Consider the following 19,030-nt stretch of genomic DNA (forward strand, 5'->3'; position numbering starts at 1 on the left):
TCCGCTTCGCAAAAACGTCCTCTGTCTGTTTCTACGCCTTCAAGTTGCTAAAACGTCCTCTGTATGTTTCTCCGCCTTGCTAAAACGTCCTCCGTCTGTTTCTCCGTTTTGCTAAAACGTCCTCTGTATGTTTCTCCGCCTTGCTAAAACGTCCTGTTTGTGTCTCCGCTTTGAAAAAACGTTCTCTGTATGTTTCTCTGTATGTTTGCTGAAACGTCCTTTGTATGTTTCTGTCATGAATTTGTTTTTGCGTATCTGTTGACCGACTTAATTAGCTGATTATTAGCGAATTGCTGTGTTATGTCTGTCATCGTTTAGGCCTATTTGAAGTTTTGGACGGAACTTGGCTCAGTGATTTGGAACTAATTACCAGATAACCGTCGCGATTCTGACAGTTGGTATTCATAGTTATTAATGTAGTGAACGATTATTCAAAAGATATGACGTATTCAGTACTTAGTGTGATTGGCTTTATGATTGAAGGTTACGCCCTAAAGTCTTTTTACTGCTTTGTAATTGGTTAGAGTTTTGAAAATGAATAAAGAGAGTTTGAGTTGGTCTTGGGGAGCACAGCACGGTAGAGAGAGGCAGTCTGAGAGTCGAGAGGGCAGTCCAGGGGCGAGCCTTGAGGCAGTCCAGTCTTGGGCGAGTCTTGGGTCAGTCTTGCGATAGTCTTGGGAACTTTTCCCCAGGGCGCTGTGTCTTATAGAGTGCTCCAAAAGATCGACTAAGACGAGAGTTGAAACGTATTTCGTTGTGTGTGTCTTATTTGACTGTAAAGCTTAAGTGACTTTCCCGATCCCGTACCTCAAGGGGACGCGATAGAGAGACGAGACGAGATTCCCCCCTGACAAGTGTGGAGAACCCAGAGATAGAAGAATATTCTCCGTGATATTTCTTCGCCTTGCTAAAACGTCCTCTATATGTTTATCCGCCTTGCTAAAACGTCTTCTGTCTGTTTCTCCGTTTTGAAAAAAACGTCTTCTGTATGTTTTTCCGCTTTGCTAACACATCCTCTGTCTGTTTCTCCGCTTTGCGAAAACGTCCTGTCTGTTTCTCCGCTTTGAAAAAACGTCCTCTGTATGTTTCTCTGTATGTTTGCTGAAACGTCCTTTGTATGTTTCTCCGCCTTGCTAAAACGTCCTCTGTTTCTTCGCTTTGAAAAAACGTACTCTGTATGTTTCTTCGCCGTGCTAAAACGTCTTCTGTATGTTTCCCCGCCTTGCTAAAACGTCCTCTGTCTGTTTCTCCGTTTTGAAAAAAACGTCTTCTGTCTGTTTCTACGCTTTGCTAAAACGTCAACTGTCTGTTTCTCCGCTTCGCTAAAACGTCCTCTGTCTGTTTCTACGCCTTGCTAAAACGTCCTCTGTCTGTTTCTCCGCTTCGCTAAAACGTCTTCTGTCTGTTTCTCCGCTTCGCTAAAACGTCTTCTGTCTGTTTCTCTAAAGCTTCCTCTGTATGCTTTTCCGCTTTGCTTAAACGTTCTCTGTCTGTTTCTCTAAAGCTTCCTCTGTATGTTTCTCCGCTTTGAAAAAACGTCCTCCATGTGTTTCTCCGCTTCGCAAAAACGTTCTCTGTCTGTTTCTCTAAAGCTTCCTCTGTCTGTTTCTCCGCTTTGAGAAAACGTCCTCTGTCTGTTTCTCCGCTTTGAAAAAACGTCTTCCGTCTGTTTCTCTGCTTTTCTAAAACGTCCTCTGTATGTTTCTCTGCTCCGCAAAAACGTCCTCTGTTTCTCCGCCTTGCTAAAACGTCCTCCGTCTGTTTCTCCGTTTTGCTAAAACGTCCTCTGTATGTTTCTCCGCCTTGCTAAAACGTCCTGTCTGTGTCTCCGCTTTGAAAAAACGTTCTCTGTATGTTTCTCTGTATGTTTGCTGAAACGTCCTTTGTATGTTTCTTCGCCTTGCTAAAACGTCCTCTATATGTTTATCCGCCTTGCTAAAACGTCTTCTGTCTGTTTCTCCGTTTTGGAAAAAACGTCTTCTGTATGTTTCTCCGCTTTGCTAACACATCCTCTGTCTGTTTCTCTGCTTTGCGAAAACGTCCTGTCTGTTTCTCCGCTTTGAAAAAACGTCCTCTGTATGTTTCTCTGTATATTTGCTGAAACGTCCTTTGTATGTTTCTCCGCCTTGCTAAAACGTCCTGTTTCTTCGCTTTGAAAAACACGTACTCTGTATGTTTCTTCGCCGTGCTAAAACGTCCTCTGTATGTTTCCCCGCCTTGCTAAAACGTCCTCTGTCTGTTTCTCCGTTTTGAAAAAAACGTCTTCTGTATGTTTCTCCGCTTTGCTATCACGTCCTCTGTCTGTTTCTACGCTTTGCTAAAACGTCCACTGTCTGTTTCTCCGCTTCGCTAAAACGTCCTCTGTCTGTTTCTCCGCTTTGCGAAAACGTCCTCCGCGTGTTTCTCTGCTTCGCTAAAGCTTCCTCCGTCTTTTTCTGTGCTTCGCTCTTTTAAATGCGGAGAAAGCTGGGGTAAATTTACAAAAACACCTCTGGAGTAAATCACATATCTATAGAGGAGTATAGAAGTACACGAATGACAATCTACATAACTTTTCTGTTATCAAACATTTACTTTACATTTACTAAATAGAATTTTTTATTCCTTTTAAGATATTTTTCAATTATTGTTTTAAGTACAAATATTTGGTCTGTTGTGCGATGATTTTTTTCTGAAACCTGCTTGATACTGTTGATAATTTTTTTGTCCTCCAAGTATTGTGTAAGTCTTGAGTTTATGATGGAGCAAAAAAATTCCCCTATAGTTATTTGGATCATGACTGTCACCTTTCTTATATAGGTGTGTTATGATGCTGGTATTCCACATGTCTGGAAATATACCTGCATCTAGTATTAAATTGAATAATTTTGTTAGTGATTTAGTTAAATAATTTGAGCCATGTTTCAATAATTCAGAACATATACCATCATAACCAGCAGATTTTTTAGATTTAAGACAGTTTGTTAATAGTTCAGCTACCTCTTTTGTTATGTTTTTATTTATATTGAGGTTTATGATGACGATAAATGGTGGAATCTGTAGTAGATATATTCCTAATCGCTGTAGCTAATGACAGATGAAACCCAGCTAGTTGGCTAAAATAAAGCAAGGCTGTCTTTCCCTTTGATGAGCACTAATTGTGTGTACGATGTGAAATCAATCCGATCCACATAATTGAGGTTTATAATAACAAGATTCTAATTAAAGAAAAATTAATAAATTGTATTGTACATCTGCTATTTATCCTAGAAAACATTTGAATCTCAGAAAGCAATATCAGAATTGCTTAATTTATGCAAATTAGGCAATTAATGGATGTCAATCCTAAGTAGTTTCTGTGAATTACTATGGGGAAGAAATGTGTTAACTCCATATTGGATTTTGCAAAGGATTGTTGGATAGAAAATTGAACTGTAGAGGGCGTTTGGGGGAACTCGCATTTTTTCCATAGAGCCCTACGTAAAAATCAGCTGTTTACCTCTCATGTATTTTACAGTTCAGTTTTCTATCCAATAATCCTTTGCAAAATTCAAATGGAATAGACAAGTTTCTTCCCTATAGAGCACCTATCAAGTTTCATTGAAATCTGAATTCTTGAAAAACAAGTGGAAAAGAATAAAACGTGTTAATTAATATGCAAATTAGGTAATTATTATGCAAAGTTTATTAACCTCTGACACACTTATTAATGGATTACCCCCCAGATCATCCATGTACCAACTTCATTTAAAAACAATGATGAGGTATCAGTGAAACAGACACATACCTTTGATATACATAGGATGCAGACACACTGACTGTAGAGACTCCAACTATGCTCTTCACACATGGTAGGCAATAATAGGGGGCGGAGCTACGTCACAAGAGGTTCCATGTTGCTAAGACGCGCACCCCTGTACATGTATTTCTATGGGCTGTGTGCGCGCTGACGTGGAACGCCGGTTGAGCCGATGAAAATTCAAGAAAATAACACAAACTCAATTTTGAAGTAATCCTGAACAACCAAATTTTCACATGTTACACACGTAGGGCTAATCTTGTTACACTGTTCAGGGGAGTCTCAACCACCATCCCAAAGTACCGTTTTCTGAGAGTTTTTGGCCTTTGTTTTCACCGCGAGGGTTGCCAGGCGGCGAAAATACCCGGATGTCCGCCTCGAGGATAATATAAATCCAGTCAGCATTGTAAAAGAAAACTGTTCCAACATTTTGAGTATATCCAGTTTAGTATGGTAAAATTACACCTTATTATCATGTGGTCAGATTCTTGTGCAAGTACAATGTGATTGCTACCGGGTAATAATGTGCGGAATCAGTGGTTGACTGGTATCAGAGGACAAATCTTTGGAAAGGCAGGACAACACATTTCAGAAACTTTCAAAAACAATTTAATAAAAAACAAACCAAACAGACAAGCTTAATTTATATAAACAATGAAAACAACTTACAATGCAAGTAAGCAAGAAGAAACTTTAAGACGTAAATTACACAGATTTTGACTCTCAGATCAAATACAATTTCAGCATTTAAACACCTTTGCTGTCAGTTCACCCATGATGCAATGCAAACATCAGAGTTTGGTGAGGTTCTATGTCTTACAAATGCACAACTGCATAATTATCACAAGCAGCTGTCGGCTGATATAGCTACTCTGTTAGCAATGCACATTTCAATTAAAAAATTGAAAATATCAGAAAATGAACAAATCTAAGAGAGGTCCATCTGTAGCATCTATATATATAATATCAAGGCAGTTTTCAACAAGTTGGATGAGGTCAGACGGACAATCACGCGTATGATGAGCTCCACTCACCAAATTTAACAGGGGAGCTAAAAATGTACTTTGGAATTTTAAACCTCCAGGCATATTAACTTACAGGTAAGAATGTATAAGGTAAAGTACTTTATTTTTACTTGGAATTTATTATCACTGAAGGAATGAAAACCTCCATTCATTTATTTTACATCAAAATCATCAAAATTCAGTGAAAATAAACATACTTCAAACAAAACAGCCAAATAGTTTTTTTAGCGAATAATAATTAGGTAAAATAAAGTATTTTACAGTGAGTGAGTGAGTGAGTGAGTGAGTGAGTGAGTGAATGAACGAACGAAATGATTCCTAGCTGGACCCTCTCAAAGGTTGGGATGATTTAGTTATATATCACATCAAAGGTGCGTTAGCATTCCTAGTTGGACCCCCTAGAATGGTTGGAATAATTTCATTCTGGTGTGTTATCAAAAGTTTGTACCCAGTACTAGCTGGACCCCCTAGAATGGTTGAAATAATTTCATTCTGGTGTGTTATCAAAAGTTTGTATGCCAGTACTAGCTGGACCCCCTAGAATGGTTGGAATAATTTCATTCTGGTGTGTTATCAAAAGTTTGTACGCCATTACTAGCTGGACCCCCTAGAATGGTTGGAATAATTTCATTCTGGTGTGTTATCAAAAGTTTGTACGCCAGTACTAGCTGGACCCCCTAGAATGGTTGGAATAATTTCATTCTGGTACTAGCTGAACCACCCTTGAATGGTTGCTGGGATTTCAATTTGGGTAACATCAAAAGTAGGCATTGACAATCTTTGCTGGACCCCCTAAAATGGCTGGAATGATTTTATTTAGAGTTACATTAACGGTAGTTTCACAGTCCTAACTATCCCCCCTCCCCGGAACGGTTGGAATGATGGTACAATTCCATTTATAGTTATTACATCAAATTTATTGTTTGCAGGTACCCTCTAGATTGGTTGGAATTATCTGCTTTGGGTTACATCAATGGTATTGTTTTGCAGTCCTATCCTGATCCCCTAGAATGTTTGGAATAATTTTTGTTCAGTTCAAACTGTACCACTTAGTCTGATAAGTTGTAAATATTCCATCTTTTACGCTGTTCCATTTACTTCATCTCTATTTTTTGTATTAAAAAGTTAAACAAGCAAACATCAACTGTTAGAAAAGCAGCAAAAAAAACACCAAATTTCAGGGTGAAAAAAATGTCCTGTCTTATATAAACACTTAGGATCAAAAATAACTAAAATTAAATCATCCTTAATTAAAACGAACAACGTATATATAAAATATATATATAATTAAATATAAATAATCTTTGTCATATATAATCTGACTTATTTACCATAGTTAAATGGTATAGATGATATACTGGTAGTCACTATTTTTCTGAATACTAAAGATTAGATATAGAGTACCTGTCCTTGAAAGAGAATGGCTGACTCAATCAAATCCTTTCAAGTGTATTTCAATTTGTGTGAATAAACAACAAACTTGATTCACACACGTATGCATAGAATGGGGTTACCTATCACAAACATGTGGTGCAACCACTTCCCTTCAAAGATGTACCGGTAGTGGTGTTTGTATATTGTTTGCAATGAATATACAAATGTACATGTAACAAGTTAGTAACTAAAACACTAGTTCGTCCAGGCAACCAGAGAGGAATAAGGCCAACATTTACAAACATGCATTTTACACTTTTTCTTCAGTTTTGTTTTTGTTTTTTGTTTTCTTCACAGCAAGAACATTTATTGACTTCCAAAGACTGTTGTCCACTTATGCAGCATGTACCACACTTCTGCAAAATACAAAAAAAAATGAATGAGTGTAGTTTTACAAAATAATTCCTGCCATGAAACCTTAATGCTTAACATATGTCATTATTCATTTAGATTTGCAATACCACTTTGTAAATCTGTCTGGTATAATACTCTGATTATATACTGGATTCTGCCGTAAATTCCCCCTGGGCCATTATACGGCAGTTTGGGTTTTGAAAAAAAAATAAGTTTAACTGTAGTCATTGACGCCTATTCAAGAGTATGATGTTTATTGTGACTAGCGTGAATGGGTAAGCTTCATTTCGACCATGAGCTTTTATCACTGTAAACAATTTTAAATCATTCTTCAAATGCTCAGTTTATCTTCTGAAAACAACTAATTTTTCGATTTAAAAAAAAATGTTGTTTTCCATTAAAATCCAAGCCAAAAGATCGTACTACAACATAGGCATGTCTCTTTCGTGTTGCGTTCAATAACATTAACATATTTAAATGAACTATGGTAATTTAAACACGTTGGTATCATCCATCATTTTGATTGGTTAACAAGTCATTGAAAATGACACAGTCCCCGTTAAATTTTTGAAAGTTCTCCTTGTGCTTATCATATTAAAGCCGAGGGGTTGTCGCGAGCGTGTCCTTTAAACTTGAGTCCCAAGTGGCGTATACAACAGATTGTTTATTTACATCAAATTCGAACATGTGTTGCGTGACGATCCCTCCGGGTTAAGACATAACAAAGAAAAACATAGATCAGTGAAAGCATTTCTAAGTTGCACATTTTAAACAAACAAGATGGCTACCAGTCGGCCATATTTGATCAAATTGCTATTTGAAATTGAATTGACATGTACATGTATCCATTTATGACATGCTAAATATCAATGAAAATGATACATGGGTGATATAGTAATATATAATATAGAGATATAGTAATATGGCCAAAAATAAAAACAGCCGTTATTCGGCCATCTTTGATCTGATTATGAAACAAATTGACATGTATGTGCCAAATACGAATGAAAATGGTACATAAATCTTGGAAATATAGTAGTAAGGCCAAAATGTCAGATGGCCGTCATTTTTAACAAATTGTCATGGACATGTATTCTAACATGTATAAAGTATGTGTCAAATTTGAATGAAAACTGACAAAGCATGTCCAAGATACTACATTTAAAAAACCGAACAAGATGCCTGCCAGTCGGCCATCTTTTATTCAATTGCGAAGGAAATTGTCATGGGCATGTATCCTAACATGTATAATCTATGTACAAAGTTTGAATGAAAACTGATAAAGCATGTCCAAAATACAACATTTTCAAAAAACAAGATGGCTGCCAGTTGGTCATTTCAAATCGAATCGCTAAACCACTGCATGTGCATATATCCCACATAAAGTACTAGGGACATGCAAAAAATGAACGTAATCAGTCCAAAAGGATTCTGAAATATGACTCTGGACGGACGGACAGATAGACGCACAGACGGATGGACAGACGCACGGACAGTCAAGGACATGTATCCTAACATGTATAATCTATGTACCAAATTCAACCAATTTATTTTTTGTACGTTATTAAAATCACTAAGTAATAATCAACAAATGTGAAATGCAGCATGTCCGGATTACGCTACTCTGATCATTCATGTACTAAGCAATGCAGTTGTGTTCGTTTGTATTTGAAACTTCTTTTAGAATTTCCTACTACGTTACTAATAAAAAAATATAAAAAAATAATTGTATTTTGCGTACCAGGTTCGTTAATGTGATTTTTTTGAAGAAAAATGAAGTTTTAGGCAATCTACTTTTTAATTCAGCAAGAAAAAAATGTATTCAAATTTTAGGTTAACTTCTGCAGTGGTTCCTTTCGTCTTGGGTGGTCATACTGCTTGCGTTGAAAGTCGACGTGGGTGGATTTTTCAATGAAAATAGAAGTCTTAAAAAATATTTGATGATAATTTTTTGAAATTCTGAACCCCAAATAAAGGCATACCAGCCGTGAAATCGCACAGGGCGAAGTTACAACAGAATCCGGTACACCATTAAATGCTGCACTTACAGATAAGTAATGTAGAAAATGATAACAACCCCTTAAAAATGAGCTATCGGTAATTAGTAAACAGTCATTTACATTATAGATATATCTGTCTGAAGGATAAAACCCTCTAGTATTAAATACTCAAATAAGTTAGGACAAAATATGATTTTTATATAATCTAATATTTTTTAGCTGAAACAGCATCATGTTATGTTTAAGCTTCTTCTTGGAGTAATGTTCCACATAATACGGAAATATTCACATTGTTCAATTGAAACACAAAATAACAAGCCATGCATGGCACAGTTCCCTGTTAGTTATCAAATTTTTCGATATATAGTTTTGTTTATAGTAATATAGCTGGAATATAACCATGTCAGGTATATGATTTTTTAACATTAATATGATTGACATTTGTCTCTGATCGTCAAACAAGTACTTGTCCATATTGAGAGATATTGCTTTGGAACAGCATTCAAAATCAGCCATTGAATACATGTATATATATATAACATGATGTATAACGAATATATATAATTTGAATATAATCAGTCAAAGCATTTAAGAGATATGGCTCTCGAAGCCCAATCATTAAAACAAAATGGCCGCCAGTCAGCTATTTTGAATCCAATCTGAAAAATAAAATGACGTGCATCAGGAACCTGTAATGTCTAATGTATGTTATACCTTTGAACAAAATCCATCCATAAATGCAAGAAATGCTTGATATTTGCGGATTTTTTTAGCACAAAAATAGCCACCATTTGGCCACTTTGAAAAGGATCATCAAACCAATATATTCGTATATCTATGACATGATGTATAATGAATATTAAAAATTTGAATATAATCAGTCAAAACAAGTCAGACATATGGGTCTGGAAACCCATTCATTAAAACAATATGGCCGCCAGACAGCCATTTTGAATCTGATCTGACAAATAAAATGATGTGCATCAGGAACCCGTAATGTCTAATATATGTACCAAGTTTGAACAAAATCTATCCATAAATGCCAGAAATGCTTGATATTTGATGATTTTTTAGCACAAAAATGACCACCATTCGGCCATTTTGAATAGAATCGTCAAACCAATACATCTGTCTATCTATGACATGATGTATAATGAAAATTCAAAATTTGAACATAATCAGTGGAAGCAAGTCGGAGATATGGCTCTAGAAGCCCATTCATTAAAACAAAATGGCCGCCGTCGGCCATTTTGAATCTAATCTAAAAAACAAAATTATTTGCATCAAGGTCCCATAATGTCTAAGGTATACACCAAGTTTGAACAAAATCCATCTGTAAACAGCCGAGAAATGCTTGATTTTTATGATTTTTTTGCACAAAAATGGCCGCCATTCGGCCATCTTGAATCAGATTGTAAAATAAAATGATGTGCATCAAGGTCTTATAATGTCTAACGTATATACCAATTTTAAACAAAATCCATCTGTAAACAGCCGAAAAATGCTTGATTTTGATGATTTTTAGCACAAAAATGGCCGCCATTCGGCCATCTTGAATCAGATTGTAAAATAAAATGATGTGCATCAAGGTCTTATAATGTCTAACGTATACACCAATTTTAAACAAAATCCATCTGTAAACAGCCGAAAAATGCTTGATTTTGATGATTTTTAGCACAAAAATGGCCGCCATTCGGCCATCTTGAATCAGATCGTGAAACAAATTGATGTGCATATGTATAATATCATGTATGATGTATGTGTGAAGTTTGATTGTGATTGGTTCAGGCATTTCTAAGATACAGGTCCGGACGCATGCACAGACGCACGCACGCTGCGTCCTAACGGGGACTAAAAATCAACACTACATAGTAGCCAATAAGAAGGTGTATACAAACAGATGTAAACAGCCACCCTTGTTAATTAAAAAGCTCACCCCAAAATTGCACCATCTAGTGCTGAAACATTTAAACTATTGTTTTTATTCTTGTTGAGGATTACCTTACAATGAAACTGGTCTTCATCATTTATGCATGATTTACATGCAATGCAATGCTTTCTATAACCTTTGTACATACTAACTTCTCTGAAACACCAGGAGTATTCCAGTTTGTTGACAGGATCTCTGCAGTGTTTGCAGTCCACAGTACCAGGTATCAAATCTTTCACCTTAGATCTGTTATTGCAGCAAGGTAGTTCTACCTCTATTTCTAACTGTGTTGCAAGAGATATTCCCTCTTTCTGAAACATTAAATATTATTTTTGTTTATAATTTGAGTGACATGATTCTATCTGACTATACAAGCAAACTTTAGTAAAACAACTTATTGTCAGGATTGGGTAACGCGTATCATTGTAAATTACCAGTCTTAGTTACTGTATTATAAATGGGTCCAGTGTTCCATAGAAATATAAAATATATTGATCATTTGAGGCAAGCATAGAAATACAATATTTTTTCAAATATTTTTTTTGAGAATTTTTTGTCATGCAACTACCATATTAAAAGTGCCCTCCAGTGACAAATTCTATGCCTTATATGGAATAAATATGGAATATGCTTCTAGGATATAAATGTGTGACACAAAAGCTATTCAAATTATCAATAATATTCTGCTCAGTAGTCATCCATCAACAAAGATTATGTTCATTTTGACATTACAGAAACGCTTTGCCACAAGAGGGCGCAATTTATAGGAATGGTGTTTAAAGGTACATGTACCATATTATCTCTATTAGAAGTGCAAACGATATATACCTACCATTCCTATAATGATGTACCTCATAAAACAAGGATCATTTCTAATATCTTTCATATTATATCCCATTGAGGAAAGTGTTGTAAAAGTGTTTTTACAGGATTCCAAATTACAATTACACTTCTCAGTACACGAAATGTTTAGTTTCACACAGCTGCACTTTCTGCTTCCACAAAGCTTTCGGCACATGCAGCCAGGAAAGTCGGTTAAACCGTCGTCATCAGAGTCTAATCTTTGGCTACTTCTTCTCCTTTTCCTGGGAACAACTTTCGGCTTCGGAGGAACAATAATATCTAGTATAAAATATAAAAACTCACAGAAAATGGTACTTTGGGATGATTGTTGAGACTCCTCTGAACAGTGTAACAAGATTAGCCCTACGTGTGTAACATATATAAATTTGGTTGTTCAGGATTACTTCAAAGTTGAGTTTGTGTTGTTTTCTCAAATTTCACCGGCTCGACCGGCATTCCACAGCAGCGCGCACAGAGCCCATAGAAATACATGTACAGTGGTGGGCATCTTAGCAACGTGGAACGTCTTGTGACGTAGTTCCGCCCCAAGGATACAATATTTAGAAGTGCAATATTTTTCTCTTGGGAAAACATGAATATACTTGGCGAGTGAAATGAAATTTGAACAGTGCCGGTAATGGTACTTTTAGGTAGTCACTTATTTTGACTAAAACTAATTCACACATCACCCATGCAATAATGTTTTCGGTATTTTCACGGTCGATATGCATGGCAACCGAACTATTTCGTCTGCTATTTTTTTCTGGTTCACAAGAATGTCAGCAGTCCAAGCCAATACTCAGTTCCAAATAAAGATTACCAACGCCAAATGAGCAACATTTAACAGGTAACCAAGACTCATTCAATTCAGGACCAGCAAGCAACATCACAAACACAGTTGTAGCATGCAGCTCAGTGATGACCGCTGTCAACGAAAGTCATCCCATCAGTGGAGTACCGCAGTTGCATCTGTGGAGGAACTTTTTTTAACTTCGACATAAACTGTGTATCACAGTTGTCCAGTTTAAGTCGTGGCCTCAACTAAAGTTATTTATTCGAACAGTGACTCAGATTAGACGTCTGATTATTTTATTTTCCCACAGACAGTGACACGCGTTCTACACTTACACACGTTGCTAATGCGTAACACTATCTTGTAACATATTAATGGGCAATGGGGTTCCCAACGTAAATCCCATCCCGGTTTGTTGCACGTTCTTTCTTTAATATGAAATTATCAAATATGGAACATATGTAATAATAACAGAACCCACACCCTCCCCATGGCTTTCGCTGCGTATGGAAGTTATTTTCACTCATGGTGTGCTTCGCACGGGAAAATACGGCCACAAGATAATATGTCTGTATGTCACTATTCCGAAAGTAAAAAGCATCTATTTGTTTGACTTCACAGGAATATAACCACACAGCACAAATGATTTAAATTTGATATAATTAATTCAAATTTATGCAAATATTCAAAACAGCCCCCTGAGAATCTTTTTCGATCATTAATAAATACTTTTTAATGAATTAATTATTAGCATTACCAGATTTTTTCTTTTGCTGCATCGGAAGATGGTAAATCTCAGGTTTCAATTTCTTGTCGGATACTTCCACATAGACCAGACTTGTCAAATTCTCAAACTTGTTATCAAAGTCAATCAAACTCTCCTTTAATCGTGTACATATTAAATCACGAAAGACAATCTGACAATCAAAAAATCAAAAATACATGTTTGACATCACCCACCTTGTGTTTCAATCAAGCTCTCCTATTTAGAGAACAGTTGTCACATGATCTGAAACAATTATAAACGCTCCTACCCAGTGTTTCAAATTCCACATTGGGCAACCCTCCCTCTAATTAATACTTTGTTTTGTTTGTGTTGGTTGTTTTTCTTGTTATTTTGTTTTTAAAAGTTATCTTACAAATTGTGCTTGTATTTATATTTTTCAAAAATCTGACAAAAACCAGAAAAGAAGGATGTGCATACCAGACTTTCTAGCCCAAATTTGTCTGCACTTTTTTCCTATATTCTTCAATATTTTCGGAAATGAACCCTAATTGAGTCAATTTTCAGTTTTTACCCAACAAATTTGACTATTTTTGTCCCAATCTTCTGAAGGAAAGTGCAGACTATAAATGAGACTATTGTGAATTTGTGATGAAAAGAGGGAACTGGTGGTGAAAAGATTAAACAAAATTTAGGATCTAAAAAGAAACAGCAAGATAAGGTTGGAAAGAATACTGAGAGGAGGAAAGGACGAGGGGATAAAAGGTATTACCTTATGGTAGGGAGATTGACTAAGTTGACCATCTGTAAAATCTATCAGCCTGGGTTTATCATGTTTAGCTGTTGATACTGGATGAGTAGGATCAATGAGTTCTTGCTTTCCAAGATACATGAATGGTGGATGAAGAACTTCTAATTTCATTTCATTTTCTGTAAAATGAATATTGCTGACATAGCGGAATGGAACGTCAATATTAGCAACTTGCTTTACATTCTGTTCTGGCATCACACCATTCACCTCGATCTCGTACACAAATTTCCTGTAGAAAGTAAAGATGAACGTGTTTTTTTAATTATTCATAATTTCAGTAAGACTAACCTGTTGCTTGTATGTAATACAAGTATGTACAGGTACTTTTTGTATGTGTATTCTTTTTTCAACATTTGTTAAAGGGCGGTGGTCATCGCGCCGAGCATGTGCAACATTTGTGTTGATTTTCCCACAATCCAATGCACTCTTCTAATGGGAATCATGAGTATAAGTTTTGACCTGGGCGGGACGGGCACTAATTACCACTGGCGATTCCTTTGATACCTTCCAATCACAAAACAAGCAGCCTGTCGGCTGAGATACCTTCGTTGTTAGCAATGCACATTTCAATTAAGAACTGAAGGTATCATTAGAAAAAGAACAATATGTATAGTATCAAATCACTCAGAATTGCTGTTTTTAACAAAAAGTCAAAAATATCACTTTTCACCAAAAATAACAATAATATTCAATCAAAGAAAGCTTAGAAAAAACTCCCGTGTGCTGAGAGTTTTGGAGACACATTCAAAATTAATTCAAAATTACTTATACTTGAGATATTGATGGAATAGCTGAAAACTAATTATGCAAATAAGGTAACTAATATGAACAGATTTAAGTGTAAAACTAATAAGGTCTGCACAATGCACCAAGTTTCATTGAAATGTGATTAGAACCAAAAAAATATTAATTATTATGCTAATTAGAGAATTAATATGAACAGATTTTAACCCAAAATTAATCAGACTGTTTATTGTCCTAGAGCATTTATGTACCAAGTTTTATTCAAATGTGATGATCAATACTTGAGATATCAGTATTAATTAATTATGTTAATTAGGTGATTAAGAAGCATAAATATTTACCAAAAACTAATATGGTGCATAGTCTTAGGTTCATTGAAATGTGACAGGTACTCTTTAAAAGTTTCATTGAAATCCAATGAGTGGTTTTTAGACATCATAGAACAGCAAAAAATTAACTAATTATGCAAATTAGGTAATTAATAGGCACAATTATTTATCCCAAAATTAATTAGGTCTCTGCATAGTCCTAGAATATCTATGTCGCAAGTCTCATTGAAATGTGATGATTAGTACTTGAGATACTAGTACATGTATCAGGTGAAAAGCTGAAAATTAACTATTTATGCTAATAAGGTGATTAATATGCACAAATATTTACCCAAAAACTAATTAGGTCTCTGCACAGTCCTCAAGTAACTATGTACTAAGTTTCATTGAAACGTGATCATTACTACTCGAAATATCAAAATCTGAAAATTAATTAATTATGCAAATTAGGTAATTAATATGTACTGATATTACCCTAAAAACTATCAGGTATGTGCAGTGTCATGTGACACCTATGTACCAAGTTTTATTGAAATGTTATGATTAGTACTTGAGATATCAGTGGAAAAGCCGAAAATTGATTAATCATTATGTAAATTAGGTAATTAATAATATTAACAGATTTTTACATAAAACTAATCAAATCTGCGCATTAGTTCAGAGCATCCATGTGCCAAGTTTCATTGAAATCCAATGAGTGGTTCTTCAAAAATCAGTGGAACAGTCATAGAACAGCTTAAAATCAGTTAATTATCATGCAAATTAGGTAATTAATATTCATAGATTTTTACTCAAAACTAATCAAATCTGCGCACTAGTTCAGAGCATCCATGTGCCAAATTTCATCAAAATCCAATGAGTGGTTCTTCAGATATCAGTGGAACAGTCTTGGAACAGCTAAAAATCAGCTAATTATCATGCAAATTAGGTAATTAATATTCATAGATTTTTACCAAAACCTAATCAACTCTGCGCATTATCCCAGAGCATCTATGTACCAAGTTTCACCAAAATTTGATTAGTGGTTCTTGAGATAACGGTGGAACAAAAAAAGTGACATACATACATACATACATACATACATACATACATACATACATACATTTCTGTTTTTTATTACGCAATTAAAAGCAATTTACATTGCAAATTTACATATTTACATAAAGCTTAAAGAAAAGAATATTGCACAAAATAAAGAAATTGATACTGTGATATCATAATTAACAAATAAGTAAATAACATTCATATACAAACCTAATGTCAATAAACATTCATAATACATACATACATACATACATACATACATACAGACATACATACAGACATACAGACAGGGTAACTGCAAAGACTCCCTTTTGTGCTTCGCACACGGGAGTCAATAAAATTAGAAAATTGAAGATATCGTCATGAAATGAACAAATCTGAGAGAGGTCCACATGTAGTACCTATATAATAATAACAACCTTTATTGATATCGTATCCCTTCTGGGATCTAGATTAGAATACAATAAGGATATAAGGAACAATAAAATACATAAGTAATAATAATAATAAAAAAGAAATAAATAGTAATACTGTGAAAATATTATTATATAAATATTTTTTTGGTGTTATTTTGAGGCAGCTGGTAAATTGCTTTTCATGAAATTCTCTCTTTTATTGAAACAGTCGCTGATAAACTTGGCAATTGCTTGGACGGTTTCAGAATTTTTGTTATTGAGAAGTGCTTTCAGATTACCGGATAAGTTTACGTTTTCAAACAAAGCATCTCTTTCAAATTTGTACTGGTTACAATTGAAGAGGAAATGTTCTTCATCTTCAATTTCATTGGAGTCACAGACAGGGCATGTTCTATTTAAGACATCTATGTTGTGATATCGCCCAACTTCAATCTGAAGTATGTGGGCACTTATCCTCAGTTTAGTCATAGATGATCTGTGGATGGGGTTTTTAATAATTTCAAGGTATTTTTCAAGTGCAAAATCAGTTTTCAGCTGTCTGTAGGTACGAAGTTTATTTTTGTGATTAGTGCCTTTATTGTCATTATGCATTGTTTCTGTGCAGTGTTTCTCAAACATATTTTTTAGTTTTTTTGTAGCTAATGGGATAATACTGGTTTTTTCGCAAACATCACTAATTTCTAAAAGGTTCAGTAATTTTTTTATGCCTGTGGTCCAATTACTGACGTTTTCTTTGTCCAAATTGGTGCCAAGTTTGTAGGCCTCAGAGATCAGAGTGGTTTCATCCATATGTTTTATTTTCAGCCAGTAGTTAATCATACGTTTGATGCTTGAGATGATAAGTGGATATCTTCCCAGTTCAAGTAAACATGCCAAGTTTGTGGCTTTACAGTTTACTTGTAGTAGGTACTTGCACATTTTGTGATGTAATTTTTCCATAGGCAAGGATTGTTTAAACAAGTCTGTTGAGTGCATATTAATAATATCGCTTGCCCAGATTTCGCTACAGTAGAGTAAAATTGGTTTAACCATAGCATCAAACAATTTCAGATGTGTTTTGATTGGAATATTTGGGTCTGCATAGAGTAATTGTTTTAGTTTAAAAAGTGCCTTCATTGCTCTGTGACTAAGGTCTTCTTGAGCTCTGTTCAGTTTACCAGTAGCATTGATTTTAACACCAAGGTAGGAGTATGATGAGACGTTTTCCAATTTTTGGCTATTGATTTGAAATCTGAACTTACTTAATATTTTACCTTGCTTGTTGAAAATGATAATTTTTGATTTTGACACATTGATATCTAGTTTCCATTGTTTGCAGTATGTTTCCACTGTGCGTATTGCATTTTGCAGACCATTTTTAGATTGTGATAGGAGGAGGAGGTCATCCGCATACATCAAACATGACAAATGATTGTTTGCAAGTAAAGGGGGTTCATTATTGGATGATTCTATCTGGCATTTGATATCATTAATGAAAAGATTGAAAAGGAGTGGGCTTAAACCATCTCCCTGTCTGATACCCCTTTGAACTGGAAAGCTAGCAGTCAAACCACCTTTTAGTTTAACACAGCCAGTGGCATTCTGATAAATAGATTTAATTATGTTGTGAAATTTCCCTGAGATTTTGTTTTTGTGAAGTTTATATAAAAGACCGAGGTGCCAAATGGAATCAAACGCCTTCTTAAAGTCGATGAAACATGCAAATAAATAGTTTCCTTTATTAAGATATTTTGTTATTAGCTGTTTGAGAACAAAGATATGGTCCGCTGTGCTGAATTTTGGAAGAAAACCAATTTGCTCTTTAATTATGATATTATTGCTTTTTACATGTTTGGTCAACCTTAGTTTCAAAGCAATCAGACTTGCGATTTTTTTCACAAGAAGTCGAAAATACCACTTTTTACCAAAAATGAGAAAAACATTTATCAAAATTAGAGAATTGAAGATATCATTACAAAATGAACAAATCGGAGAGAGGTCCACATGTAGTACCTATATATGTTATATCAAAGCAATCAGACTTGCGATTTTTTTCACAAGAAGTCGAAAATACCACTTTTTACCAAAAATGAGAAAAATATTTATCAAAATTAGAGAATTTAAGATATCATCACGAAATATACAAATCTAATAGAGGTCCACATGTAGTACCTATATGTGTTATATCAAAGCAATCAGACTTGCGATTTTTTTCACAAGAAGTCAAAAATACCACTTTTTACCAAAAATGAGAAAAATATTTATCAAAATTAGAGAATTTAAGATATCATCACGAAATATACAAATCTAATAGAGGTCTATCCAAGGTACATATACACCAAGTATCAAAGCATTCAGGCTTGTAATTTTCAAAATGAATTCAAACAATTAAAGCGCTGACAGACTAATTTCAAATGACAGTTGAAAACAACTTGACCAGTCACAATATATTTTTGAATACATGGCAGTAATATTAAGATTTCATTTATTTTGCGAGTACTACATGTATATGCACGGAATATATTAAAAATAATGAATGATTTTTACCTTTTGGAAAATAGCACCTTCAATCGAGATTTGGAAGACTGCTTGCTATCAATTTCATGCTGAAAATTGAAAAGATGTTCAAGAATTGTGTATGGATAAATTTACATTATTAATATTACATATCTAAACAGAACCCACTATCATTAATTATATATGCAAGGTACACTCACTCCCATACAAGACAATCTATAAACAGAGTACACTCACTTCCATATAAGGCAAAGTATAAACAGGGTACACCCCCTTCCATATAAGGCAATCTATAAACATGGTATATCC

The 19,030-nt window shown here is 34.8% G+C and overlaps 2 protein-coding genes across 2 annotated transcripts; both read right to left on the reverse strand.

Moving 5' to 3' along the window:
- Positions 1–6,493: 6,493 nt before the first annotated feature.
- On the reverse strand, positions 6,494–12,684 carry LOC102808857 (uncharacterized). Its single transcript, XM_085505487.1, has 4 exons — positions 12,639–12,684; positions 11,354–11,643; positions 10,593–10,832; positions 6,494–6,593 (listed from the first exon to the last, which is right to left on the reverse strand). Exons 1-4 carry the CDS (start codon positions 12,682–12,684, stop codon positions 6,501–6,503), a joined length of 669 nt encoding a protein of 222 aa, XP_085361613.1. The 3' UTR covers positions 6,494–6,500.
- A 180-nt stretch (positions 12,685–12,864) lies between these two features.
- LOC146748617 (uncharacterized) lies at positions 12,865–13,803 on the reverse strand. Its single transcript, XM_085505493.1, has 2 exons — positions 13,654–13,803; positions 12,865–13,074 (listed from the first exon to the last, which is right to left on the reverse strand). Exons 1-2 carry the CDS (start codon positions 13,801–13,803, stop codon positions 12,898–12,900), a joined length of 327 nt encoding a protein of 108 aa, XP_085361619.1. The 3' UTR covers positions 12,865–12,897.
- Positions 13,804–19,030: the final 5,227 nt, after the last annotated feature.

This window comes from Saccoglossus kowalevskii, chromosome 2 (genome assembly GCF_978046115.1).
Source record: "Saccoglossus kowalevskii chromosome 2, keSacKowa6.1, whole genome shotgun sequence".
NCBI lineage: Eukaryota > Metazoa > Hemichordata > Enteropneusta > Harrimaniidae > Saccoglossus > Saccoglossus kowalevskii.